The sequence below is a fragment of the Ovis canadensis genome, chromosome 7 (genome assembly GCF_042477335.2).
Source record: "Ovis canadensis isolate MfBH-ARS-UI-01 breed Bighorn chromosome 7, ARS-UI_OviCan_v2, whole genome shotgun sequence".
In the NCBI taxonomy this organism is placed as follows: Eukaryota; Metazoa; Chordata; class Mammalia; order Artiodactyla; family Bovidae; genus Ovis; species Ovis canadensis.
Window position 1 is genome coordinate 97531670 of NC_091251.1, and position 27914 is coordinate 97559583.

General features: G+C 41.4%; 1 protein-coding gene across 36 annotated transcripts in view; it reads left to right on the plus strand.

The window, feature by feature from the left end:
- TTLL5 (tubulin tyrosine ligase like 5) overlaps nt 1-27914 on the plus strand; it is a 313391-nt gene that overhangs the window by 187208 nt on the left and 98269 nt on the right. For all 36 annotated transcript variants that reach the window (XM_069597094.1, XM_069597088.1, XM_069597100.1 and 33 more), the window contains one exon: nt 25821-26016. In XM_069597094.1, coding sequence (XP_069453195.1) covers nt 25821-26016 — 196 coding nt within the window. The remainder of the gene's footprint in view (nt 1-25820; nt 26017-27914) is intronic.

Consider the following 27914-nt stretch of genomic DNA (forward strand, 5'->3'; position numbering starts at 1 on the left):
CCTGTAAACCCACAGCTTTTCAACGTGATAATAACCGAGGGCCAACAGCACAGGACACGCCTTAACCCTTCCATACCTGGACAGCCCCCTGCTCAGCTGTGCACAAGTCCTGGCACATGGCTGATGACCACGTTCCTCTTGCCATCAGGCAAAAAGAAGGAAGGTGGAGGCAAGTAATAAGACAGTGTGGGAGCACCCACTGGCTGAAGCCCCTCACAGTGGGCCCCAGCACTCTTTCTGCAGGTTAGGCTTTACTAAGTAAGCAGCAGCTTGCCTGACCAGGAGCTCACCGGCTTTGGGTGATGATGTTTTCTCCCATTGCCGGCCAAAGCTAATGAGAACCGCCATGGAAGACAGGCAGTCTCCATCGGTAATGATCCCACGACATGAATGGCCTCCGTGGAGTCCAGAGTCCACCCAGTAGCCCGTGTGGAAGTCCGGGCGCTTGTCTGGAGGCCCCGACCTCCGTTTGTCTTGAGAGTCCGTGCCTGCCGCTGTGGAATTGAGATCCAAAGGCTGTCTGCAGCCAAAGGGCGCTCCCTGACCATGCGGCCTGCGGATTGGCAAGGGCAGGCGCTTGCCCCTTGGCCTCGCCATTGGTCTAGGAAGGGTGAGTGAAAGGGGTGACGCAATGTGTTCCCTGGTCCACCTGGCTGTTACTTCCATCTTGACTTGAACTATGTCCAGGTGCCCTTAAAAGTCTGATGTGTCCAAGAAATGTCTTTTTTTTTTTTCTGTCAAATATTCACCATTTCAAAGGTGAGACAGTGGCAGCAGCAGGCAGTTGCCATCACAGGGCAGACAGGTGTTGGGCTCTGCTGGTACCTGGGCAGCTCCCGACCTCTCCAGCAGCAGTTGTCGCGGCCGCAGCACGAAGCACAGTCAGTCTCTGCCTCCTGGCATGTGAAAGGTTTCAGTGAGGTGTAGGGCACGGAGAACATTTAGCACCCTGCCTGGCACCTACTATTGTCTGTCTTCATTGGTATCCTCATATTACCCACAGCTAAAACTGAAACATCTCTTTTTTTCCAAATGTTTTCCAGAATCATCCGTGGGATGATTTTGTAGTTTTACATTTTAAATTTAAGTAAATGTTTTGAATGATCCATTTTGAATTAATTTTTAAGTCTGAGGCTTAGGTTGAGGTTCCTTTTTTTTTTTTTTGCCTGTGAATGTACAACTGCCCCAGCACCATTTGGTAACAGATGGCTTTAAACAGATTATCCTTCCTCCATTGTATTGACTTTTCTTATTTTGCCACATCAGTTGAGCATTTTATTGTGGGTCTTGGATGATTTTAGTATTCCTAAAACAAAGGTCCATGGGCTTTCCTGGTGACTCAGATGGTAAAGAATCCGCCTGTGAGAGCTGGGTTCGCTCCCTGGGTTGGGAAGATCCCCTGGTGGAGGGAACAGCTACCAACTCCAGTGTTCTTGCCTGGAGAATCCCACGGACAGAGGAGCCTGGCGGGCTACAGTTCATGGGGTCGCAAAGAGTTGGTCATGAGTGAGCATCTTTCACTTTCACTTTTCCAGTATTCTTGCCTGGGAAATCCTGTGGACAGAAGAGCCTGGCGGGCTATAGTCCATGGGGTTACAAGAGTCAGACACGACTTAGTGATTAAACAACAACAAAAATAAAACAAATAATAATAACAATAATAACAACAATAATAATCTGTTATGAAATCTTTAACAAAGACTATTTTAGGTTCTGGGCTTCCCTGGTGGCTTCCCGGGTTCAATCCCTGAGTCGGGAAGATCTCCTGGAGAAGGAAATGGCACCCCACTCCAGTACTCTTGCCTGGAAAATCCCATGGACGGAGGAGCCTGGGAGGCTACAGTCTATGAGGTCGTGAAGAGTTGGGCACGACTGAGCCACTTCACTTTGACTTTGATTTTAGGTTCCAGTTTTCTGTTCTTCATTGTACTTTGTAATCGTACAGATTTAGGTTCAAAAATGGCTCTTTAACTTACTGTAAGAGAAGTTAAACCTGAGTCATTTAACCTAAACTTCAGTTTTCAAATCTCTAAAATGGAACAGTAATAATACCTTTCTCAATGGATTGCTCTGAAGACCAACTCAGATAAGGCATACAAAGGGCTTGGCTTGATATCAGGCGTTTGGAAAGCCCTCACGCTGATGTTGGGCTTTGCAGGTGGCACTAGGGGTGAGGAACCTGCCTGGCAATACAGGAGATGTAAGAGATACCGGTTCAATCCCTGGGTCGGGAAGACGCCCTGGAGGAAGGCGTGGCAGCCCACTCCAGTATTCTTGCCTGGAGAATCCCACGGACAGAGGAGCCTGGCGGGCTACAGTCTGTGGGGTCACAAGGAGTCAGACACAAGTGACTTTGCGTAAGCTGATGTTGGTAATAGTAATGAGACTTGGCTGTCCCTCTGTTTGGCCGTCCTCAGCCATACTCACTCATGCCCCTTGCCTTCCCCAAACCTTTACTTGTATCCTTTTCATTATATTGCTTATATTTCATTATAAATAGCTTCATCATGAACACGAGTGATTCCAGTTAAAGCTACTGTGCTGTGCTTTGCTTAGATGGCAGTTTTGACCAACTAGCGTTTATGTTTCTTAATAAACTAGACTTCGGTCTTACCAGCTTTGACTTCAGGGTCTCTCCGCTCTCCACCGTCCCCACCGTTGAGCCACACGGGTTTCCTATTGTTTGCTGCTCTCTCACATCCTCTTTTCTTCCGCCGGCAGCGTCTTCTAGTTGTCAGCATGCTGGCCATCTTCTGAGACCGTTTCTAGTTTGGCATCTTCCTTGATTTCCCCCTGTGGGAAGTGGCTCCCTCCTCTTATCTTCTAAAGCCAGTGTCCTATTCCCAGCACAGCGGCATACAGAGTATAGGGAAAGGTGGGAGTTTTTTCCCTAATTAAAAAAAAAAAAAATCACATGTTTTAAAAGTGCATAAGTAAGTATATCCAGCGTGTTGGCGTTAACATTAAATGATAAAAACAGGACAGCATAATCAGTGTGCTGGAAGAAGACTGGCATGAAACATGCTGGAGTACTCACCACGTGAAATGGGACTGTGGGTGACATTTTTTTCTCCTCCTTTACTCTTGTCAGTACGTATGTATTTTTATGGTCAGCATGTATTAATTTTTCAATTGATTAAAAAAATGTTTGTTTATTTTATTTTTGTCTGTGCTGGTCTTCATTGCTACATGCAGGCTTTCTCTAGTTGGCAGCGAGCAGGGCCTATTCTTGGTCGCAGTGTGCTAGCTTCTCATTGCTGTGGCTTCTCTTGCTGCGGAGTACAGGCTTTAGGCGCGCGGACTCAGTAGTCGTGGCTCTAGAGCAGCGGTCTCCAACCTTTCTGGCATCAGGGACAGGTTTCATGGAAGACAACTTTTCCGCGATGTCTGGAGGTGGGTCTTACTGGGGCGGTAATGCGAGGGGTGAGGAGTGATGGGGCGCTGCCTACCTCCTGCTGTGTGGCCTAGTTCCTAGCAGGCTGTAGACTGCTACTGGTCCAAGGCCTGGGGGTTGGGGACCCCTGCTCTAGAGCCTTCGGGCTTTAGTAGTTGTGGGACCCAGGTCTTAACTGCCCTGAAGCATGTAGGATCCTCCTGGTCCAGGGATCAAACCCATGTCCCTTGCATTAGCAGAACTCTTTACCACTGGCCACCAGGGAAGTCCTTAAATTGATTTTTATATTGCTTAAATCACCCTACAATGTGCTATCAATTCAGAAATTTTTCTCCCTTATTTTGAAACATTGAGATTCTGTTCTACCATTTGTTAAAGAGAAGAACAAAAGGAAGGGAAGGAGAAAGGGACTAATATTCCCTGAGTGCCCAGCTCAGGCTGGATCCTGTGCTTTGTATGATTTACCCTGTTTACTCCTGCATACGTGGCTGTAAAATGGGTAATGACATAGCCTTAGAAATGTTAACATGTGCGTTCAGCTCTTTCTTTCTTTTGAAAGCAGTTTTCTTCTTATATATTTATTTTTGGCCGTGCTGAGTCTTTGTTGCTTCGCAGGCTTTTCTCTAATTGTGGTGAGTGAGGGCTGCTCTCTGGTTATCGTGTGCGGGTTTCTCATTTCAGTGGCTTCTGTTGACCACAGGTTCTGGGGTGCAGGCTTCGGTGGTTTCGACGCATGGGCTCAGGAGCTCTGACTCCCCGGCTCCAGCACACAGGCTTAGCGGCTCCTTGGCACGTGGGATTTTCCCAGGTCAGGGATGAGTGCATGTCTCCTGCATGGTCAGACGGATTCTTTACCACTGAGCCACGCGGGAAGCCTCAATGCAGCTCTTTCTGATGTGAAAGTTTATGTTCTTTTCATCGCTTGACCTTCCCCACTTGTGGGAACAGGAAAATCAATACCAGTCTTTTCACAGTGGCATTCCAGGCTGGTCTAGACCCATTTATTAGTGATGATAAGGTGCAAAGGAGAGGTGGAAATATTTCTGAAAATAAACTATCACTGATGAAATGTAAGAAACAGTATTCCTGTGGACAAACGTGAAGACAAATGTAGTAGCTGGAATGTTACAGTTCAGCATTACAGATATCTTTACCATTGTCTGTGAATCTGTACTATCTTTTACTTTTATCAGACACTAATGTCGTGCTTTGTATGTGGGCAGAAAGCATCAATAGACTAAAGAAGCTAACTCTGAGTGTATGGCATTTACAATTTGGATTAACTTTTTGTTTCCTTTGTATGCTTATTCTTCTGGATATAACTTAATTTCTGTCACAGATTAGAACCAGTGGCTGGGACAGATTAACATGGCTGGTTGTAATGGTGGGTAATTCATACAAGGGCAATGGCGTGACTCTAGGGGACGGAAGTTGTAGATTTTTTTGGTCTTCTTGGTTTCTCACAATGGCCTGATCACACAGGTGCTGCTCGACTCATCTTATAAATGTGATTTGCCATTTTAGCTATGGTTTAACCAACACATGTTTAACAGCTACAGTATTATGGAAGAGAACCATCACTTCTTGGACTTTTGGCTAAGGTCAAATGCAGAGGGGAAAAAACATAGTATCATGAAGAGGATGTAGAGAAGAAGTAGAGATAAAGAAACATGTCCCTTTTAGCCTCCAGACCATTTATGGACTCAGTGTGTGGGGAATCTGGCCATAGACAGACACAGAAGTGAATCATACATTTCTTCATCAGCAAATGTAATGTCTGGAATTTGAGTTCTAAAGAGTTTTGATTCACCCCTAAAATACGAATTCTGTATTCCTGGTTTTATCATTTTCATACTACAAGTGATTAGCTTCTCTATAACAAGAGGATGCAATTTACCATATAGGAATATTGCCTGCCTGTTGATTTGTGAGAAGTTCAGGTTACATCCCAGTGAATGTCAACAATAAGATGATATACAAGAAATAAGAGTAGCTAATGGTAACTTGTATTGCTTATGAATTGCCAGGCCCTAAATGCTCTATGTGCTTTAACTCATTTATCCTGTGCCAGCAGCTGTTCTCAGAGCATCACACATAGTAGCTGATTTAGTGCTCACAGATCCTCTGTGAGATAAGTCGTTATCGTTTCCATCTTACAGATGGAGACCAAGCACAGAACAATTAAGTGACTTGGCCTAAATGACACCTTGGTGACTGGCAGTCAGGATTCAAACCCCAACAAATGGCAGCAGAGTCTGTGCTCTTAACCACTGGGCCAGAATCCCTTGAATGGCTTGTTAAAACAGGGATTGCTGGGCCCAGCCTCAGAGTTTCTGATTCCAGTCGGCCTGGGGTGAGGTGCTGCTGTTTTCGCTTTGAACAAGTTCCCAGATAATGCTGTGCTGTTGGTCCAGGGACCACACTTTGAGAACCACTATTGTATGCTATTGCTGCCTCCCATGGGGCTGGTAAGAAATTAGTATTCAGTGTAAGCAGCTGAGGACTAGGATAGTGAGTTTTAATGATTTGATCTTACTGGAGGTAGGTGCCTGCGTTTCATGGCAGCGGTAACCTTGAACGAAACCCCCCCAGTAAATCTTGAGGACAGCAAATTTCAGTTACTTGTCGTGACACAACAGAAGCAGGTGCTGTTGTAGCCTTGCCATGGACTTGATGAATTCCTATTACAATGAAGGGTTGTTTCCATAGTTTGGTAGGTGGCTTGAGAATGAGCTCTTAGATGCAGTGTACACACACACACACACACACACACACACACACACACACACTGCAGTAAGAAGTCTTGACTGTTACACACATTTTCTTTTCCCCTCTTTGGCCCTATGGCTTGAAAAGAAAATCTCCTTCCTTGTGATTTCCCCAGCATTCTCCCTATTTTATAAAAATATCATTATTTATAAAGAAAGGAAAAGAACAGGTAGAGAAGGTTAAAAAAAAAACAGGATGATGAAAAAGAAGAGGAAAGGAAGGAAGGAAGGTGGAGTTCTGGAACCGTCTCCCGTTTCCCTTGGCCAATTGAGAAAGGGGGCAGAGACAGGTTACTGAAGCCAGAAAAACTGTGGACGTGACTGTTCCAAGCCGCCTGCTGTTTTGCTTCCCAGGGAAAAGAGGAGAAATGAAAGGAGCCCTAACTGATGTGATGGGGCAGGAATTCTAAATGTGTGACACTTTGTAAGCTGTTTGTGTGCACTAGGTTTGAACCCAGCTACAATTCAATGTAGAAATTCTTGGAAATTGGCGTGTCAGTTGCCCTAGACAATCTGCACATTAGCTTTCACTTTGAAGACTTTTCCTGGCTTGTCTCTGCAGGCTGGGAAAGCTAGGTGATGGTGGTCCAGTTTACAAGGGCCAGCTGTGCTCGTGTGTACCTGTATTGTCACAAAGGCATCAGACTTTTCCCTTTATTTGATAAAAAATCCTTCTGAGCTGGGTTCAGTCTTCCTTGTTGAATGAACTGGTGTCAGGGAGTTCTCTTTTGGCTTTCTTAAAGGTCATCCTTTGCTCACTTCTTTTTTAGTTCACAGCTCCGTTTTTCAGGCTTCATGTGGTATGCTGGTTATGCCAAAGTAAAGAGCTGGATCAAAGACATTTCTTGTTAATCAGGCTAAGGGTCCATCTGTCTTTGCAGATCCAGACTGGTAACAGATACAGGACTAAGGAGTCACCATCTACATAACCGGCTGACTCCCAGAATTCTAAGTTGTCTTCTAGAACAGTGCTGTGAACTTAACCTTTTAAAAGGGTTGGTTTTATATCCAGTCTTGTGTTCCGTAAAACTTGCCCCCAGATTTTCTGCCAGATGTACTGAGAAATCCAACGTTGTCCTAATTTCCTCCTCCTGGGGATCATTCCATCAATCATGGAGTGGTACGAGTGTGGAGACAGCAGAAGTCTGGTTCACATTCTAAATCCATTGTCAAGTCCAGCTGGCTGGGATCTCACTGTACTTTAAAAGGGCAGGAATATCAGCTCTTAGCTTTTTGACCGGATACTTCTTCCCACATGTATGTCATGGTCACACAGTATTAATAAAACCAGAGTTAAAGTTAGCCAGAATAACCCCCCTAGACATTTTTCAGACATCACTACTGTTTGCTCTTCCTTTTCTATATATCTGCTTATTGAATGAATGATCAGAAACCTCCCTGCTCAATTGCTTGTAATTCTGTATTTCAAAGCATGTATCTTACTTGGATCCTGCTCATGTTCTTAATCTCCTTGAGTCTTGCTGTTTTTTCTTCTCTTCTGATTGATTTTTAGCCACCTTATGTTAATATGTTGTCTTGCTTCCACTTTCAGCATGTGTAGTAAACAGTGCAACTCTTTGCAACCCCTTGGACTACACAGTCAATAGAATTCTCTAGGCTAGAATACTGGAGTGGGTAGCCTTTCCCTTCTCCAGTATATCCTCCTGACCCAGGAATTGAACCGGGGTCTCCTGCATTGCAGGCAGATTCTTTACCAATTGAGCTATCAGGGAAGCCCATAGTAAGCAATAGGTGATAGATATATTTTTAGGGTGTCAATTGGTATTTAATTGATATGAGTAACCCTTATCTTCTTTTCAGGGCACATCTTATCCTATCCAAATCCTTTATTCCTCAAAGAAAATGAAACTCACAAGGGTCAAGCTATTGAACTGATCTTATTTTCTCTACTTAATAATTGAATTACTATGTCCAAAGAGGAGCAGTTCTTATGATTACTAATTTGTAATTTACAGTTCTAGTCCTGTGATTATGATTCAGCATATTATTTCATGTGCAATGAAAGAGCTCATACTCTGGGAACAGAAGGGAAGAGATAGAAATAAATTAGATGCTGAATATATAAACTGGCAACTGAGATGTCAGTTTCAGGCCAGCCAGTGATTTGGCAGCCCTTAAAGAAGGAAAGAGGCTTCCCAGGTGGCTCAGCAGTAAAGAATCCACCTGCCAGTGCAGGAAATGCAGGAGGATCAGGTTCGATCCTTGGGTTGGGAAGATCCCCTGGAGGAGGAAGTGACAGCCCACTCCAGTATTCTTGCCTGGAAAATTCCATGGACAGAGAAGTGTGGCGGGCTACAGTCCAAGGGGTTGCAAAGAATCTGACAGAACTGAGCATACACGCATGAAAAGAAGGAAAAGGAAATCACTGAAGTCTAGCATTGTTGATTCATGAAAAAAATAAGTCATGCTAGACTAACCTTATTTTCCTTCATGATGGAATTATTTGAGAAAGAGAAGGAGACAAAAAAAAAAAAAAAGAATTACCATAACTGGATTTCAACAAGGCATAATGAAATCTTGTGAGCACAAAAGAGAAATGTGAGCATGATAATACTATCATTAGAAATCCGTGGTAACTAAATAAGCAGCTATACCCAAACAGCAAATTAGTTTGAGAACCAAGTCTCTGAAGACAGAGATCCAAGTCTCTGTGATTGGCTCACTAGGCCACCATTATTAATTAATGAATTAATTTGTCCATTCATGTTTATTTAGGTGCCTACTAGGCATTTATATATCTAGAAGACATACTAAACTTACTTTCAGATGACATGAAATACAGTGGGATACTGAATACTTTGGATCAGGATCAGAATTCACAATGATTTAAACAGGTTAGAATGATGAGTTTAATTCATGGAATTTAATAACAAAAAACATAAAGCTGCACATGGTTTCAGAAATTCAAGTGAAGAAGGCTGAAGGGTTTAAATTGACTTTAAGTATAATAGAAGTTAACCATTGAATAAGAACTGCCAAAGCCAGAACTATCATGTAGGAAGTTTTTCACAACCTATTGCCAAATTGAAAGAGCAGATTATGAAGCAGATACTACACTCATTCTGTGTGGGGAAATACAGAGAAATTATGTATATCAGGATGTTGACGAAATGTTTATAGTAGCCATCTTTGGTTGTTGGAGTGCAGATAGGTGACTTGTTTTTTGCTTTTTGTGTTTTTCAGGTTTATGACATTTGTGAGTATATTGTTTTGCTCCTTAAAAAAAAAAATGCTTTTGCAAAAGGTACTATATATAGCCAGTGCTGATAACTTAGGCTTTTATTAACAGAAGTGGGGAAGGGGAAGGAGAGTGGTGATAATCTCCATCATTCGTCAGTGCCTGAACAGCTGTCCTCCCTTAACGGCATTATTAGTAAACACCCACTTCCCTGCAGGGGCGGCACCCTGCCTGTGGTCAGAGCATTCTCCCACTGGCTTGGTTTGGAGCAGCAAGGTCTCCATCATGAGGAAGCGACCTCAGGTGGGGGCTGCCACGCAGCGGCTGTCTGTAGCTGGGGAGGCCCAGCTCGCATGCACTGAGTGACTCCTGAGTCCTTCTTTTTTCAGATCCATAGGTTGACTCCCCCGTTTATCACCCAGGTTAAGCCACGTGGACACAGTACTCAGTAAGGAAATTACAAATACTTCTTTGCTCCTCTTCCTTCTGAGAAGTAGTAGAATCGCTCACACCTTAGCATCCTGATTGCTTGTTTTCGCAAAGGTTTGGGTTGATTTTCCACAGGAAGAATGTTAATAACAGCAGCTCACATTTATTGAGCATTTATTGTGTGTGCCAGACATTTGTGCAATGCTTTTAGACAGATTATTACATTTAATTCTTGAACCAGTCCTGTGAGAGGTGAAATTGAGTTTTACTCCCATTTCACAGCCAGGGAAACCAAGGCCCGGAGAGATGTTGAGCCTGTTGCTTTAAGTGGTAGCACCAGGATATGAACCTAGCAGTCTTGTTCAGGAGCCCAACTCTTGCTCACCAAGCTGTGCTGCGCCTGTCCTGAGGGTCATCCACTTGAGGAACTAGGGGGCGGATCCAGGGGCACAAGGACTCTGCTCTCCCTCTAGAATTCTCTCACCACCCAGCTCTTGCATTGGTTTTTGATTCCTTTCCAGCATCCAAAGCCTTTTATTTCTTCTTGCCTTCTTTCTTGGATTATTTCTTTAATCCTTTCCCAAGAGCCTTTCATCCTCTCAAATAAACAAAATATTTAAAGGTTTTTAAGCTTTTCATCCTGTTCTCAAGCAGGAAGATCAGCCTGCATTTATAATTTCATATAGTTCTGTGCTTTTTGACCTAGCATATAGGTCATCAAAAGTTCGCATAGTTCTTCCAGACAGTTTCTGAGCTTTTCTGTACCTCTCATACTGCCTTTATTGTACTTCAGCTCTTTCTACAAAAGAACCATCTCAGTATAACTCCATAGATGCAAAACAGGAGGAAAAAAAAAATGTTTAGTCTTATCTTAGGGAGCAAACTCAAAGGTAAAAAAATAAACTTTTAGCCTTCAGCACTTGCATTCTTAGAGACCTTTTAAAATAATTTTCCAAAACAAAAATTCTCCAAGTAAGGCACCTGTCACCGTGAATATACAATCTCTTAATTCATTCCACTTAAGTAATTTGAGGCACAAATTTCATGTGGCCAGCTGTTACTGTTCCTAGTCAGCAGTTACTAACAAGCCTTAAGACTTACTAGACAGTTTCTGTATTTATTAAATTGATATCTGCACGCAATTTGACTTTTATTCTTTCACTAATGAAAATAGCTCTCAGTCATTCAATGGAAGCCTTTTGTAAGCAGACTTTTTCTTGGAGACTTACACTATGTCATTTTAGTGCTAAACTTAATTATCGCTGACCTCGTGACTGTATGTAACTTTTAATTTCATAGTATATCTTCCGGTGCAAGCTTCCGGAGCCCGTGACTTTTTCTGCCTTTCAGCTACTCACCACCATTACTGTCACTGTCCTTACGTGTCTCTCACTTCTTTAGAGCTTCTCACCAGTCTCTGTGGCCCTGCAGGGGCTGAAGCACCTGTTCTCACTCAGTGTCGTGTTGGCGGGCTCCCCTTGACTCGCCGTCCAGGGCTGCTCCTCCAATGCTTTGAGCCTCTCTGGAAACGCCACCTATTCCACAGTTCTGCCATTCCTGACTTCCCTCCACTTGCTCATCTTCCCTGGAAACTGAGAAGAAACTGTTAGTCACTTAGATGTGTCCGACTCTTTGCAACCCCCTGGACTGCAGCATGCCAGGCTTCGCTGTCCTTTACCATCCTCAAGAGCTTTCTTAAACTCACGTGCTTTGAGTCGGTGATGCCATCCAGCATCTCGTCCTCTGCTGTCCTCTTCTCCTGCTGCCTTCAATCTTTGCTAACATCAAAGTCTTTTCTGAGACAACTCTTCCTATCAGGTGGCCAGAACATTGGAACTTTCAGCTTCAGAATCAGTCCTTCCAATGAATATTCAGGATTGATTTTCTTCAGGATTGACTGGCTGGATCTCCTTGCAGTTCAAGGGACTCTCAAGAGTCTTCTCCAACACCACAGTTCAAAAGCATCAGTTCTTCAATTCTCAGCTTTCTTTATAGTCCAACTCTCACATCCACACATGACTACTGGAAAAACCATACCTTTGACTACAGGGACTTTGTCGGCAAAGTAATGTCTCTGCTTTTTAATATGCTGTCTAGGTTTGTCATAGCTTTTCTTCCAAGGAGCAAGCATCTTTTGATTTCATGGCTGCAGTCACCATCTGCAGTGATTTGGGAGCACAAGAAAATAAAGTCTGTCCCTGTTTGCATTGTTTCCCCATCTCTTCACCTTGTAGTAATGGGACCAGATGCCATGGTCTTAGTTTCTTGAATGTTGAGGTTAGTCTAGCATGACTGATTTTTTCATGAATCAGTCCTGATCTTAAGTGATTCCCTTTTCTTTCTTTGTATGCGTGCACTCTCAGTTGTGTCCAACTCTTTCCAACCGCAGTCCTTAGAAGCCTCCAATGACAGACTTAACAGACAAAGATTTTAAAATGGCCCTTATAACTATGAACAAGGGTATAAAGAAAAGTAGGCTTTAATGAATAAAAGAAAATTTCAAGACAAATTTCTAGATGGAAATTGTGAACTGAGAAAAACTAATGTCTGTAATCCAGAATAAACATATTATCAATGTTGAATCTTCCAATCAGTCAAGAATATGGGATATCTTTATATTTACTTAGGTTTTATGTAAGATTTCTCATTAATGTTCATAAAAATCAATGTATATACCTTATATATTTTTCAGTATCTTTATTTTGAGATATTTGGTATATTTTTATGAATTTGTAAATTATATTGCCTTTTAAAGTTTCGTTTTCAAGTAATAATTACACTGAAATTTCAATTGTGTATGACTAGCATATAAAAATCGGAGAAGGCGATGGCACCCCACTCCAGTACTCTTGCCTGGAAAATCCTATGGATGGAGGAGCCTGGTGGGCTGCAGTCCATGGGGTCGCGAAGAGTCGGACACGACTGAGCGACTTTCACTTTTTACTTTCATGCATTGGAGAAGGAAATGGCAACCTACTTCAGTGTTCTTGCCTTGAGAATCCCAAGGACGGGGGAGCCTGGTGGGCTGCTGTCTATGGGGTCGCACAGAGTCAGACACGATTGAAGCGACTTAGCAGCAGCAGCACCATTTTGTATTTTGTTAATGGACCTTATATATATATATAGTTAGACTATAAAGAAAGCTGAATGCCAAAGAATTGATGCTTTTGAACTGTGGTGATGGAGAAGACTTTTGCGAGTCCCTTGGACTGCAAGGAGATCTAGCCAGTCCATCCTAAAGGAGATCAGTCTTGGGTGTTCATTGGAAGGACTGATTTTGAAGCTGAAACTCCAGTACTTTGGCCATTTGATGCGAAGAGTTGACTCACTTGAAAAGACACTGATGCTTGAAAGATTGAGGGCAGGAGGAGAAGGAGAAGACAGAGGATGAGATGGCTGGATGGCATCACCGACTCAATGGACATGGGTTTGGGTGGACTTCGGGAGTTGGTGATGGACAGGGAGGCCTGGCGTGCTGCGGTTCATGGGGTCGCAAAACTGAGCGACTGAACTGAATGGACCTTAATTTCTGCTGCTTTGCTCCATTTATTAGTTTTTCCAGTGCAGTGTTTTCATTAAAAGTTGTAGAGTTTTCAGTGTAAGGAAATATATCTATAAATAATGGCATTTTTATTTTTTCTTATGACACTGACTGGGTCTTATATTCTAATTTTGAGAACAAACGTTTTTCCTTTATTCCTGATCTTGGAGAAAAAATGCTTAGTGCTTCACCAATAAGTCTCATGTTAGCCATAGGCTTTTCATAAACATCCTTTATTCGATTGAGCAACTTTCTTTCTGTTCCTAGTTTATGGAGCGTTTCTGTCATGAATAGACGTAAGTAAATTTTGTCCGGTGCATTTGACATCTTCCCATATGATTTTTCTTCTTTGTTTTCTTAATGTGATAAATTATGATTGATTTTTTTAACCTTAAATCACTCTTGTGATAAATACTACTTGATCATAATATATATCCTATATATGAGACAGATAGATTGATTATAATTGCTAATAGTTTATTAAAATTTTGTGTGTGTGTGTTCAGGCGTATAGGTCTGTAATTTTCTTTTCATGTTTTTGTCAAGTTTTTTTTTTGTATCAGAGAGAGGTTAACATCATAAAATGTGTTGGAAAGGTTTCCCTTGTCTTCACTGAAAGATTTTGTGAAAGACTGAAATTATTTCTTTAAATGTTTGATAGAATTCATTGAATCCATCTTGACTTGAAGTTTTCTTTGTTAAGGTTTTTGACTACAAGGCAAATTTATATATTTAGATTTTCTCTCATCATGTCCCTTTCAAAAAGGATTTCTTTCCAAGGATTTTTTCAGTTTATCTCAAGTTGTTGAATATTTGACAGAGTTGTTCATAATATCATCTTATATTTTGATATCTATATTCTCTCTATGATGTTCCCCTTCTTCATTCCTGATATTAATAATGTATGTATTTTTCCCTTATGATTACTTTGCTTGAATATCAATTTTCAATTCTTTTCATATAGGCATCTTTTGATTTTGTTGGTATTTCCTATTTACCCATTTTCTATTTCATTGTATTAAAAGGTTAACTGAAGTACGTTATTAATAAATTTTCAAAGAGTTCATTTGAACGAACATTGAATTTAATTGGGTAGCACCAAACTAAGTGGACTTCCCTGGTGGCTCAGATGGTGAAGAATCTGCCTAGAATGCAGGAGACCTCGGTTTGATCTCTGGGTTGGGAAGATGCCCTGGAGAAAGGCATGGCAGTCCACTCCAGTACTCTTGCCTGGAGAACCTCATGGACAGAGGAGCCTGGCGGGCTGCAGTCCATGGGGTCGCGAAGAGTCAGACACGACTGAGCTACTAGCATACTTTCACTCAAATTGAAATTGGTTTGGAGTGCTCCACTGGCAGAGACTAATGGGAAAGCTTTTTTTTTTTTTTAACAGAGCAGACTCTTAAACAGAGTAAGCAAATTATTTGGCTGTAGCTTAAGTGGTTGCCTTACTTGGAAAAGACTACTTGGCTGTTTGTGATTGGTTGTTCTTAAATGCATTTTCTCAAATGTCAGTGCGTTGACTCCGGGGTAGATTTTGGTTTGCTTACGTTGACTGCCAAGGCATTAATGCCACCTCAGTCTAATGGCTTCCTTGTTTAATTACTTTATTAGCTGCTTCTCTTATTATTTTATTTTTTATTCTTTTACTTTGTGTTTAACTTGCTTTATTTTTCTAGCTTCTTAAAGTGGCGGCTTAGGACATTGATTTTGCATTACACATTAATGTGTAAAATCAGTATAGTATTAATGCTATATGTTTCTATCTAAGGACTCTTCACTGCAATTCAAATTTTGTTTGGTTGTGTTTTCATTACTGTTCAGTTCGATACATTTTCTAGTTTCTCTTGTGATTTCTTCTTTGATCTATAGGTTATTTAAAGTATGCTATTTAATTTCCAAATATTTGGGAATTTTCTAGATATCTTTTTGCTAATTGATTCTTAATTTAACAGCATTCTGGTTAGAGTATACTTTATGTGATTTGGATCTTTTCATTTTTATTCAGGTTTGTTTATGACCCAGCATTTAGACTGTCTTATGTATGTTCCGCATGTACTTGAACACACATTCTAAAGTTATTGGGTATAGTTTTCCATAATTATCAAATAGATTGAATTGATTGAAGGTGTTATATAAATGTTTAAGTCTAGGTTGGCACTTTGTAGTTTTTGTTTCCCTTTCAGCACTTTAAAGATAACATTTCTGGCTGTCATTTTTTAATAAATCATCAACTCATTTGCATTGTTGTTCCCTTATATGTAAAAATACTACTACCACCAAGCACCTCGCCACATTGGCTGCTTTTAAGATTTGTTTCAGCCATTTGACTATGATCTGCCTGGGTATGGGCTTCTTTGTACGTGTGCTGCTTGGGGGTTTTTTGAACTTCTTAGGTCTGTAGGTTAATGTCTACCATCAGTTTTGGAAATTCCCAGCCCTAATCTCTTTAAATATTTCTCCTGTCCCATCTTCCATCCTCAACTACTGGGATTTCAATTTTGTACACATTAGATATTCTACTGTGTCCAGTCTGCTGTTAAGCGTTCCAAATGCACTCCTCATCTCTGATTTCATATTTTTTTCATTTCTAGGATTCTTGTTCAGTTCTTTGTTTTATAGATTTCATCTCTCTTTTGAAATCCTCCATCTGTTCATAGGTGTTGCCCATCTTTTGCCCAGTACTCTTGTGTGTTTATAACTGTTACTTTGGCGTCCACGTCTGCTACCTCCAGCATCTGTACCAGCTGTCTGCGTCCTTCTACTGACTTTCCTCTCACGGGTCATGTTTTCTTGCTTCTACATGCCTTTTATAATTGTTAGTTGTATGCTGGACATTTTAGGTAAAACCATAGGTGTAAGTAAATAATATTTACGCCTCACCCCCCCAAAAAAATATGCTCATCTTTTTCTTAGGTTTCCAGTGTATGGAAAGGAGGCAGAGGAAGAAGGGGTTAGCTAATTTGATAATTAAGCTGGGTCTGGACTTTGTTGTAACTTTAGATTTGTTTCACCTCTGGCTGGTTTGGGGGGCAGAATGGGGATCACCAGTAAGATCTTTTTGTGCAAAGAATTCTGAAAAACTGATATTGACCACTATGAATATGACACTTTCCTAATACTTAAAAACTTTTTTGGTGAGATTGGAGTGATAGATACTAACAGATACAGTTTTTTAATATTGTGTGATGAAATATGTCTACATTTGGAAGGTCTGCATAGCTCAGTGAACCAGTATTTCTAAAGATTAATGCTGTATATTACAAAAATCTTGTATGGGTAAAAAATCCATTCAAAATGCTAGATAGATCAACAGAGTATGAAAAGCTCATTGATTTGGTCTCGGATTTTACATTACTAACTTTTAGACGATACTACTTTTTGAGTTTTGGTCAAGGTCAAAGAATAATATCCATCTGAAAGGGACTTTAATCAGTCCTTGCACACACCGCCACCCCTGCCAAGCCTTCTGTGCCCCCATGAAGTTGATGGAAGAGTTGATGGGTGGGTACAGACTCGTTCTGTGGCTAGGGCTTCTAAAATAACATGCGACGTGCAGGCGTTACAAACTTGTCAGAAATTGAGCTGGTAGAGCCTTAGGCCCCATCTTTGACACTTTCCATTCCTCCTTGTCCCAGGGACCATCCTGGCTAAAATCAAAGAGCTTGTCACTTCCTGTGGTTATATTCATTTAGCATTTTGTTCCTCAACATTCTTTTGGTTTTGAAATAAGTATAATTTGGCAGTGTATTCAGCTTATTATTTTTGTTAAGGTACAAGGGACCTTCTATTTGCTCAGAAGCAGAAGTCCATCAGAAACTTTAAAATGTTTTCTGTTTTTTTTTACCTTTTGTTTATTTTCAAGAGAGGTTATATCCAAGATATATCCTGAATGTAGGAGCTATAATAAAATAGAGAGCTATTTCATTATTTCTGAAAGTGGAGGGTAGGACTCCCCGTGGGGAGTTTTAAGGAGCCCTAGAGGCCTCTCCAGTTAACTCTTGCTCTCCCTTGACCACTGTCTAGAATAGAAAAAGGAAGCCATTATATTTATAGGGGTGGAAACGATGTTAGAAAACTGGGGAGAATGTTAGGTCAGAAACAGGCAGTATAAACAGAAAGTCCTCTGTTTGAGATCACCAGTGAAGAGTGGAGGAAGGTAGACTTATGGGTGCTTATAGATCACACGTTCAGTCTCTGAGATGTTTGGCTTTGATGTAGGATTGAAAAGTAGGTTTGAGCAAAAAACTGACTACCTGACAGGGTAGATTATATAGGTGCTCCCTTCACTATTTTTTTTTTAAGTATTTTTATTTCTTTATGGGCTGCACCGGGTTTTAGTTTTGTAACATGTGGGATCCAGTTCCCTGACGAGGGATTGAACCCAGGCCCGCTGCATCAGGAGCATGCAGTCCTAGCACTGGACCACCAGGCAAGTCTCCCACCTTCACTGTTTAGTGGATTGAAGAGGAGATGATGGATCCAGCCCTCCCCAAGTAACTTGTCTCAGTCCTCAACATAAGGAATTGCAATACAATTATAATAACCCTTTGGATTCACTGTACATCAAGGCTTTCCTTTTTAGTATTAATAACTTGGACCACATTTGACCTCACAATGAATATTCATAACTAGATGGTGCTAACTTTGTAACACAGAATCCTCTGGTGGAAAATGATCAAATCTATGTTTCTATATACTATAATACTTCAAAGAACTATAGGGCAGCAGGGAAATGGAATTGTTTAGGAGGGAGAAGAATAATTATAATGGTAGTAGTTATGGTGGTGATATATTTTTGTAACTCTTCCTGTGTGCCTATACTTTCACTTGTGTTAGCTCTTTAATCTGCATGATAACCCTATGAAATGTTGATAGGTACTATTATCATATCCCTATTTTACAGATGAAAGTTTAAGAATAATAAAGCATAGAGAAGCTGAATGTAATAAAAGCTGGAGTAGTGTGCCCTGTCTGTTCTCTTCTTATCCATTTGATCTTTGTGAATATGACCCAACCTCAGCTGCCCTGGGAAGGATCAGGAATGGAATGCACAACATTCCATGCAGAATCACACCAATTTTGCCCTTGAAAATAACCCCCATGGCCAAGGGGGTTCCCCAGCACTATTTGTAATGCCTCTCTGATCATGTAGCATCCTTATCCTGTCCAGCACGGCTTTGTTTTCTAATTATTCATTTTAATATATTCACTTGTTTGGCGGCACCAGTCTTAGTTGCGACACATAGGATCTTTAGTTGGAGCATGTGAACTCTTAGTTGCAGTATGTGGGATCTATTTCCCTGATCAAGGATTGAACCTGGGCCCCCAGCATTGGGAGTGCAGAGTCGTAGTCACTGGACCACTAGGGAAGTCCCTGGCCAGCACTGCTTTGGACAGCTTTTGGGAGCTCTTCCCTCATTCGTAGGATTTTTGGCATTTGCAGCACCTTTCCAGCACTTACTGTGTGTCATGACTACTTTGTTTGAGATTAAAAATTTATAGGCAAAGAGAATGGAGCCTCTGCTGTTCTTGAATATCTGTACATTCCATAGATAGACATTCCACTGTCTGTAGTGGGTATAGTGTCATGGAAGTGGGTAGATACTCTTGTGAAGAAATAGTAAGATTCTTTCCAAAAAGCACCTCCTTCAGTCTTTACATTGTTTCTCATTAGAAGCATCAGTGGCATAGTTTCCCAGCACAGGGCTGACTCTTCCTGATAGTTTTGGGCATTTAGCACCTCTACCTATTAAATGTCAGTAATCCCACACCCCCATTCTCAGGACAGATGAAAACACACTTGCCAACACCCTCAAGAGGGCAGAGGCGTCCTTGTACATGGTTGCTCAGGTTTTGCTTGGATGGGTTGGAAGGAACTGGGGAAATGGACTGCGGAATCACACTGTTTGTACAACTGTCGGGTTCCTCCAGTTCATCGCTACCCTATATACTCTTTTGAGACATCATATTATTCTTGGGAAATCGTGACACTGAAGGCATATCTTTATGAAGAGGGCAACAGCCTGCTCAGGAGATTTTGCTTTGCTAAAGACTTGTGTATTTTACCAGTTTCCTCCGAGTTCCCAACAACCAGCATCCATTTGATGAAACAGATATTAAACCAGTGGGAAAGATACAGCCCTTTTGGCCCGAAGTTGGAGGGGTGGGACACGGTGCGGGAAGGGCAGTGATGGTGAAAAACATTTAGTCCTGCCGTGCTACAGTATATTAAAGAAAGGAAGAAAGACAACCTTCTAAATGACTAGGCTAGTAAAACAGAACAGAGAACCTGCAGTATTGTTGGCTGTTAGCTACGTAGGTAGTCAGGGCAAAATACAGCACAGTTCACTCTGAATCTCTGAATTCGAATCGAATATTCAACAGAACATTCTCACAGCTAACCCTTTTAATTCTGTTTATCCTACTCTATAAATAACATGAAAGTATAAGGAAGTTATTTATAGGGAATGTATATAATATTTTAGTATTAAGCAAAGAATAACATAAAAACTGAACTTTATAGAGAATAACGGAATTTCAAAATTTTGATGAAAGTAGGAAATGTATTTGAGCAACTCGTAGCTGCCATGGAAGGACTATGTAGATATGTAATCTCACTTGGGGCAAATCCGAGTGACAGTGTAGCTGGCATCCTCCATGTCAGCAATGACAGAACATGCATATTGCAAACCCCGAAGTCTTGGGCTTTGACCATGAGACACCGAGGTCTGAGTAACACCCACTGGAATTCAAAGCAAGCAGGTTTCTCATGGCCCTTACCACACTGCCTTACACCGCTAAGCACTCGTGCACGTATCTACTGCTGCACTGTACAAATTCCTTCCTCTTTGCTAAAAACCTCTACTTACTGAAGAAACTTCTCTTTGTGAGCTGGAGACTGTGCTTTTGTTATTGATGAGATTAAAAACAACCTTCACTTTAAAAGAAAGCAGGAATAGAAGGAACATACCTCAACATAATAAAAGCTGTATATGACAAACCCACAGCAAACATTATCCTCAATGGTGAAAAATTGAAAGCATTTCCCCAAAAGTCAGGAACAAGACAAGGGTGCCCACTTTCACCGCTACTATTCAACATAGTTTTGGAAGTTTTGGCCACAGCAATCAGAGCAGAAAAAGAAATAAAAGGAATCCATATTGGAAAAGAAGAAGTAAAACTTTCACTGTTTGCAGATGACATGATCCTCTACATAGAAAACCCTAAAGACTCCACCAGAAAATTACTAGAGCTAATCAATGAATATAGTAAAGTTGCAGGATATAAAATCAACACACAGAAATCCCTTGCATTCCTATACACTAATAATGAGAAAGTAGGAAAAGAAATTAAGGAAACAATTCCATTCACCATTGCAATGAAAAGAATAAAATACTTAGGAATATATCTACCTAAAGAAACTAAAGACCTATACATAGAAAACTATAAAACACTGGTGAAAGAAATCAAAGAGGACACTAATAGATGGAGAAATATACCATGTTCATGGATCGGAAGAATCAATATAGTGAAAATGAGTATACTACCCAAAGCAATTTACAAATTCAACGCAATCCCTATTAAGCTACCAGCCATATTTTTCACAGAACTAGAACAAATAATTTCAAGATTAGCATGGAAATACAAAAAACCTAGAATAGCCAAAGCAATCTTGAGAAAGAAGAATGGAACTGGAGGAATCAACTTGCCTGACTTCAGGCTCTACTACAAAGCCACAGTCATCAAGACAGTATGGTACTGGCACAAAGACAGACATATAGATCAATGGAACAAAATAGAAAGCCCAGAGATAAATCCACACACATATGGATACCTTATCTTTGACAAAGGAGGCAAGAATATACATTGGAGAAAAGACAATCTCTTTAACAAGCGGTGCTGGGAAAACTGGTCAACCACTTGTAAAAGAATGAAACTAGATCACTTTCTAACACCATACACAAAAATAAACTCAAAATGGATTAAAGATCTAAATGTAAGACCAGAAACTATAAAACTCCTAGAGGAGAATATAGGCAAAACACTCTCTGACATAAATCACAGCAGGATCCTCTATGATCCACCTCCCAGAATTCTGGAAATAAAAGCAAAAATAAACAAATGGGGTCTAATTAAAATTAAAAGCTTCTGCACAACAAAGGAAAATATAAGCAAAGTGAAAAGACAGCCTTCGGAATGGGAGAAAATAATAGCAAATGAAGCAACTGACAAACAACTAATCTCAAAAATATACAAGCAACTTATGCAGCACAATTCCAGAAAAATAAACGACCCAATCAAAAAATGGGCCAAAGAACTAAATAGACATTTCTCCAAAGAAGACATACGGATGGCTAATAAACACATGAAAAGATGCTCAACATCACTCATTATTAGAGAAATGCAAATCAAAACCACAATGAGGTACCACTTCACACCAGTCAGAATGTTTGCGATCCAAAAATCTGCAAGCAATACATGCTGGAGAGGGTGTGGAGAAAAGGGAACCCTCCTACACTGTTGGTGGGAATGCAAACTAGTACAGCCACTTTGGAGAACAGTGTGGAGATTCCTTAAAAAATTGCAAATAGAACTACCTTATGACCCAGCAATCCCACTGCTGGGCGTACACACCAAGGAAACCAGAGTTGAAAGAGACACATGTACCCCAATGTTCATCGCAGCACTGTTTATAATAGCCAGGACATGGAAACAACCTAGATGTCCATCAGCAGATGAATGGATAAGAAAGCTGTGGTACATATACACAATGGAGTATTACTCAGCTGTTAAAAAGAATACATGTGAATCAGTTCTGATGAGATGGATGAAACTGGAGTTGATTATACAGAGTGAAGTAAGCCAGAAAGAAAAACACCAATACAGTATACTAACACATATATATGGAATTTAGAAAGATGGCAATGACGACCCTGTATGCAAGACAGCAAAAAGACACAGATGTGTATAACGGACTTTTGGACTCAGAGGGAGAGGGAGAGGGTGGGATGATTTGGGAGAATGGCACTGTAACATGTATACTATCATGTAAGAATCGAATCGCCAGTCTATGTCCGACGCAGGATACAGCATGCTTGGGGCTGGTGCACGGTGATGACCCAGAGAGATGTTATGGGGAGGGAGGTGGGAGGGGGGTGCATGTTTGGGAATGCATGTACACCCGTGGTGGATTCATGTCAATGTATGGCAAAACCAATACAGTATTGTAAAGTAAAATAAAGTAAAAAAAAAAAAAAAAAAAAGAATAAAAAGGTGAATTAAATTCATCCTTTTCCATCCAAAAAAAAAAAAAGTTAATCTTGTTGCAGCCTGTCCAATGTGTGTGCATTCGGATGGATAAGCCTTCTCTTATGCAAAGGCCCTCATGTGATCTTCTCTTACCTACTGTCCTGCCCCATATACAAGGACAGACCCTTGCTTCATGTCCATACACCTGAGACTCTGTCCCTGGTCATCTCCTAATAAGACTCTCTGGTTACAAGAAGACATTAAAGTCAGTGTCTGCTAGGAATATTTGTTATTAAAGCAGTTTTATAATAGTAATAGCACTGGTTCCAGGCATAACCAGCTGTTACCGATTTTTTAAAATATTTTATTATCTGTTTATTTATCTGGCTGCACCAGGTCTTAGTTTCGGCATGAAGGATCTTCGATCTTCATGTGATGTATAGAATCTTAATTGTGGCATGCCAACTCTTAGCTGTGGCATGTGGGATCTAGTTCCCTGACCAGAGATTGAACCCTGGGCCCCTACTTTGGGAGCACGGAGTCTTAGCCACTGGACCACCAGAGAAGACCCTAAAACATTTTTTAGAAAATAAAACCAATTTAGCTAGCCCATAAGCTGAATTCTGAAATACAAACTGTATCGTTATATACCTTTAGTATTGAATCCCTGAGTCTGGACTGCTTCTTGTGGCTAGAACCTTCTGTAACCAGCAGACCAGGAATGGAAGCAGAATCACAGTTGATGAATTGTCTGACCTTTGGTCCAGTTATCTTAAGTGATAATTTCACTCTACATTCAAATTCCTGCCTTAATTGGCATGGAGATCTCAGAGTTGTTCAGCAGGCAGTTCCTGCAGTATCATGTCTCTTCCCCTGTGTTCATTGGATTGGCTTGCTCCTGCTTTTCATTGTACCTGGATGCCTTGCTCCATTGCCTGCCCTTCCACTCAGAGCTCCTTTAGTTCCGTTCGCTATTTGTTGTATCTTGGTTGGTAAGCTTTTCTCTTCTCTTACTATCCAGAAGAGAGATAGTCGTTTCCTCTGGCCCCTCCCTTCTGAACTCTGGAACTCCTGTTTGACTCCCACTCAACACTTTGCTTTGTGAATAACATTAACATTTTATCCATATACTGGAGTTTTTATTTACACACCATCATTGGTCTCCACATTTCTCCACATCTCCAGAAGCTCCCTGGGAAAGATTGTGTCTAGCAACTGGTACCTTGAGGTAATTGAGGAGGGATCAGGAAGATCAAATGTCAAAGAAAAAAAAAAAAGCTAATAATAAGTAAGCTCTGAGCTTTCTGGTGCTGTTCTCCAGGAAGATTAGCCGAAAGTGTGTAATTGTGCAACTGCACTGTGGGAGCCAAACTGTGGGAGGAAGTGTGCAAGGGATGTGACCTATCAGAGGTGAGGTTACTCGAGTAGAAAACCTTCCATCTGTGGACTTCAGAGTGCACTACACGGACTTTCCCTTAACAAGCTGTCTGGAGTGTCTTTGAGAGGGGCAGGGAAACCAAAGCAGAGACCCGGAATGACCACGCTGTGAGAGAGGAGGTCCCCGACAAGAGAGGAATGTGGGCTTCTGGCCTCTGCAGACAACCCACTTTGCTCCCCACACCACCACCCCCAGCTCTTTTGGGGTCACCAAGACCCAGACTGTTAATACCCGGGCGGCCGGTAGGTCAGGACTCAGGAAGGTCTGCGTCAACTCACCCCAGTGATGTTGCATCTCTGCCACTGGAATGACCGTTAACACCAAAGGATATTTACAAAGGAAAGAATAACATGATGATTTAAATCACTATGAATAGGTTTCTTGAATTAGGCACTAGTTTATTTCTCTAAGCCCCATTCACCAAGGTTTTGGGATAAGGTAGTTCACCATGAGGCTCTTCATGTTTCTTCTGTGTACAATTTTCTGGTCACTATAATTCTAAAAGGAAAAGGAAAAAAAAAATACTAGGTAGTTAAAGACGGTTCAGAGTTGAATATCCAAAAGTGTTAGGAGATGGAAGGATTTACAAATAAGATTGTTCTAAAAATAAATAGAGACCTTAAAAAAAAACAAACAACTGTGATAAAATAATACATGTAATAAAATTTGCTACTTTTAAGTGTACGGTTCATTTAGTACATTTGCAATGTCGTGCTTCCCTGGTGGCTCAGGTAAAGAGTCCGCCTGCAGTGCAGGAGACCCAGTTTCGATCCCTGGGTCGAGAAGATCCCCTGGAGAAGGAAATGGCAACCCACTCCAGTATCCTGGCCTGGAGAACGCCATGGACGGAGGAGACTGGCAGACTACAATCCACGGGGTAGCAGAGTCGGACACGACTGAGCGACTAACACTTTTACACTTTCACTTTTTCACAGCGTTGTGCAACCATCACTGCCATCCACCTCCAAAGCTTTGTCATCATTGCAAGCTAAAACACAATGCGCATTAAACAGTATCTTCCCCATTCCTGTCTCCCCACCCCCAGACAACCACTGTTCAACTTTCTGTCTGCACGAGTTTGACTGTTGTATGACAGATCATGCAATATTTGTCTGTTTCTGGCCGGCTTATTTCAGCTAGCAATAATGTCTTAAATGTGCGCAAGCTAAATGTCAACGTGGCCGGGAACCCAGAGGAGATGAATTCAGAATAAGAAAAAAATGTATCTTCTCGCACCAGTTATGCTGTCCCATGATATGAGATATTAGCAGATACTTCACAATAGGTGGCTAAGGAAAACCAAGAATCTCGTATCATTCACCCGTATGCTTTTGAAGTCACTGTTAGTATGATTGTGCTTCTGTTGTCGCCTTAACTTGCCCTCCTGCATTTGAAGCTTTCAAGGCTCCGCTTGGGGGGTCCTTTTGGGCATTAGAAGTGAAGTCGCTCAGTCGTGTCCGACTCTTTGCGACCCCACGGACTGTAGTCTACAAAGCTCCTCTGTCCATGGAATTTTCCAGGCAAGAGTACTGGAGTGGATTGCCATTTTAAAGAGGAGTGAAAATAGCTATTTAAATTATTTAACAGTCCGTGCCAAGGCTTAGGACAAGCGCTGCGAATAGAATGGAAAGCAGAGCCACCCACCTTTGTCTTCATGGGGCTGCGGTTTAGTAGGTAAATCAGATTTGTAATTCCAGACTATGTTCAGTTCCATCAAGGAAAAATAACAGAGGTGTTTCTCTCCTTGCCTTCACTATGCACATAACCGTTCTAAGAAATCTGCTTTCTTTTCTCTTCAGGAGCCTCCAGACAGGTGGCTTTGCCTGGGAGGGAGAGGTAGAGAACAACGCATATAGCAAGGCTACAGGGGTGGCCCCCCAGCACAAGTACCACCCCACCGCAGGCAGCTACCAACTCCATTTTGCCCTGCAACAACTAGAACAGCAAAAACTTCAGTCCCGGCAGCTTCTGGACCAGAGTCGAGCTCGGCATCAGGTAAGTAAAAATAAGGCTTTTCCATGTGCTAGTATCTTCCTTCTGTTGGTTAAAATAAAAAAAAATTTTTTTTTTCTTTCATGAGAAGTGTGGAAGTAGTCTCTCAAAAGTTTATCAGTGCCACTGTGGCTTGAATGGTTGGTTCATGGGGAAGTCTACAAACCGGGAAGTAATGTTCTGAAGCCATCCATTGGCTTTGTTGAAAGGTGATGCTGAACCAGTTTTAACATCCTTTCTTTCATTTCAGAGTTTCAGCACAAAAATCTCTTTTGTAATATTTACCCTTTCTGAGGCCTGATCTTATTCAGTGATTTCTCAAAGGTTCTAATTCCCAGATACCTAAAAGCCAGCGTTTTAAAATATTTTTTTTGGAAGTTGCTCAGTTGTGTCTGACTCTTTGCGACCCCATGGACTGTAGCCTACCAGGCTCTGCCATCCACAGGATTTTCCAGGCAAGAGTACTGGAGTGGGTTGCCATTTCCTTCTCCAGGGAATCTTCCCGACCCAGGGATTGAACCCAGGTCTCCTGCATTGCAGACAGATGCTTTACTGTCTGAGCCACGAGGGAAGTTCACAGAGAAAGGATGACTTCACAAAAATAAAAAATCAGGTCATGAAGACTTAAATTTTTCTTGATGATTTGGGATTATCATTAGAATCAGTTACCATGTTTTTTCCTAGTGTCATGGGCTTCCCTTGTGGCTCAGCTGGTAAAGAATGTGCCTACAATGCAGGAGACCCTGGTTCAATCCGTGGGTCAGGAAGATCTGCTGGGAAGATAAGAGAATAGCTACCCACTGTAGTATTCTGGCCTAAAGAATTCAAGAGTCGGATATGACTGAGTGACTTTCGCTTTTCTTCACCATGCTTTTCATGTTCTGCTTGGATGAATCCATACTGGTTCTGTGAGCTTCCCTCATATTTGTGTGAAGAAATATATTGGCTTAATCTCTTGTCATTTGCTCATATAAAAATGTAGTATGTAGTGTGCACTGATTTGTGCAAAATTAGTATTCACTCAAAGGTAACATTCCCAAAGTTTTTTTTTTTCTTCTTCTTCTAATAAAGCAGTTATTATTATGCTCTCTATTGTCTTTTCAACTACTGTCCAGGTCCATAGGAATGTCTGTTTTTTTCAGTATCATTCATCACTTGAAAATCTTTATCTGTGGTAATATAATCTGTATATTATATTGTGTTAAGTCACTCAGTCATGTCCAGCTCTTTGCTGTGTAGCCCACCAGGCTCCTCTGTCCGTGGGGATTCTCTGGGCAAGAATACTGGAGTGGGTTGCCATGCCCTCCTCCAGGGGATCTTTGCAACCCAGGAATCAAACCCAGGTCTCCCGCATTGCAAGTGGATGCTTTGCTGTCTGAGCCACCAGGGAAGCCCGTATATTATGTTGATTCTTTGTAATCAAGAAATCATAAGTTCGGGCATTTGTGAAGTCTTTTTTTACTGGAGAAAAATTCTGACTTCTTATCTGTAAAGCTGGAATACACCATCATCCCACTACCCTCTGTCACGTAGAAATTTCTTTATTTAAGCAGTCTTTGTGGAGGATTTCTCTGGTTGTCCAGTGGTGAAAAATCCACTTTCCATTGTCAGGGATGTGGATTTGATCCCTAGTCAGGGAACTAAGATCCTACCTCCTGTGGAGCAACTAAGCCTGAGCACCGCAACTGGAGAGCCTAGTCAACGAAACAAAAGAAGCCTGTGTGATGCGACGAGGACCCACTACAGCCAAAATCAATAAATAAAAAAAAATTTGGGATAGCAGAGACATGTAGGCCAGTTTTTGAACCTTTTTTTTTTTTTCATTTTGGCCGCGCTGCCTGGCTTGTTGGGGATCTTAGTTCCCTGATCAGAGATGGCAGTGAAAGCAGGGAGTCTCAATC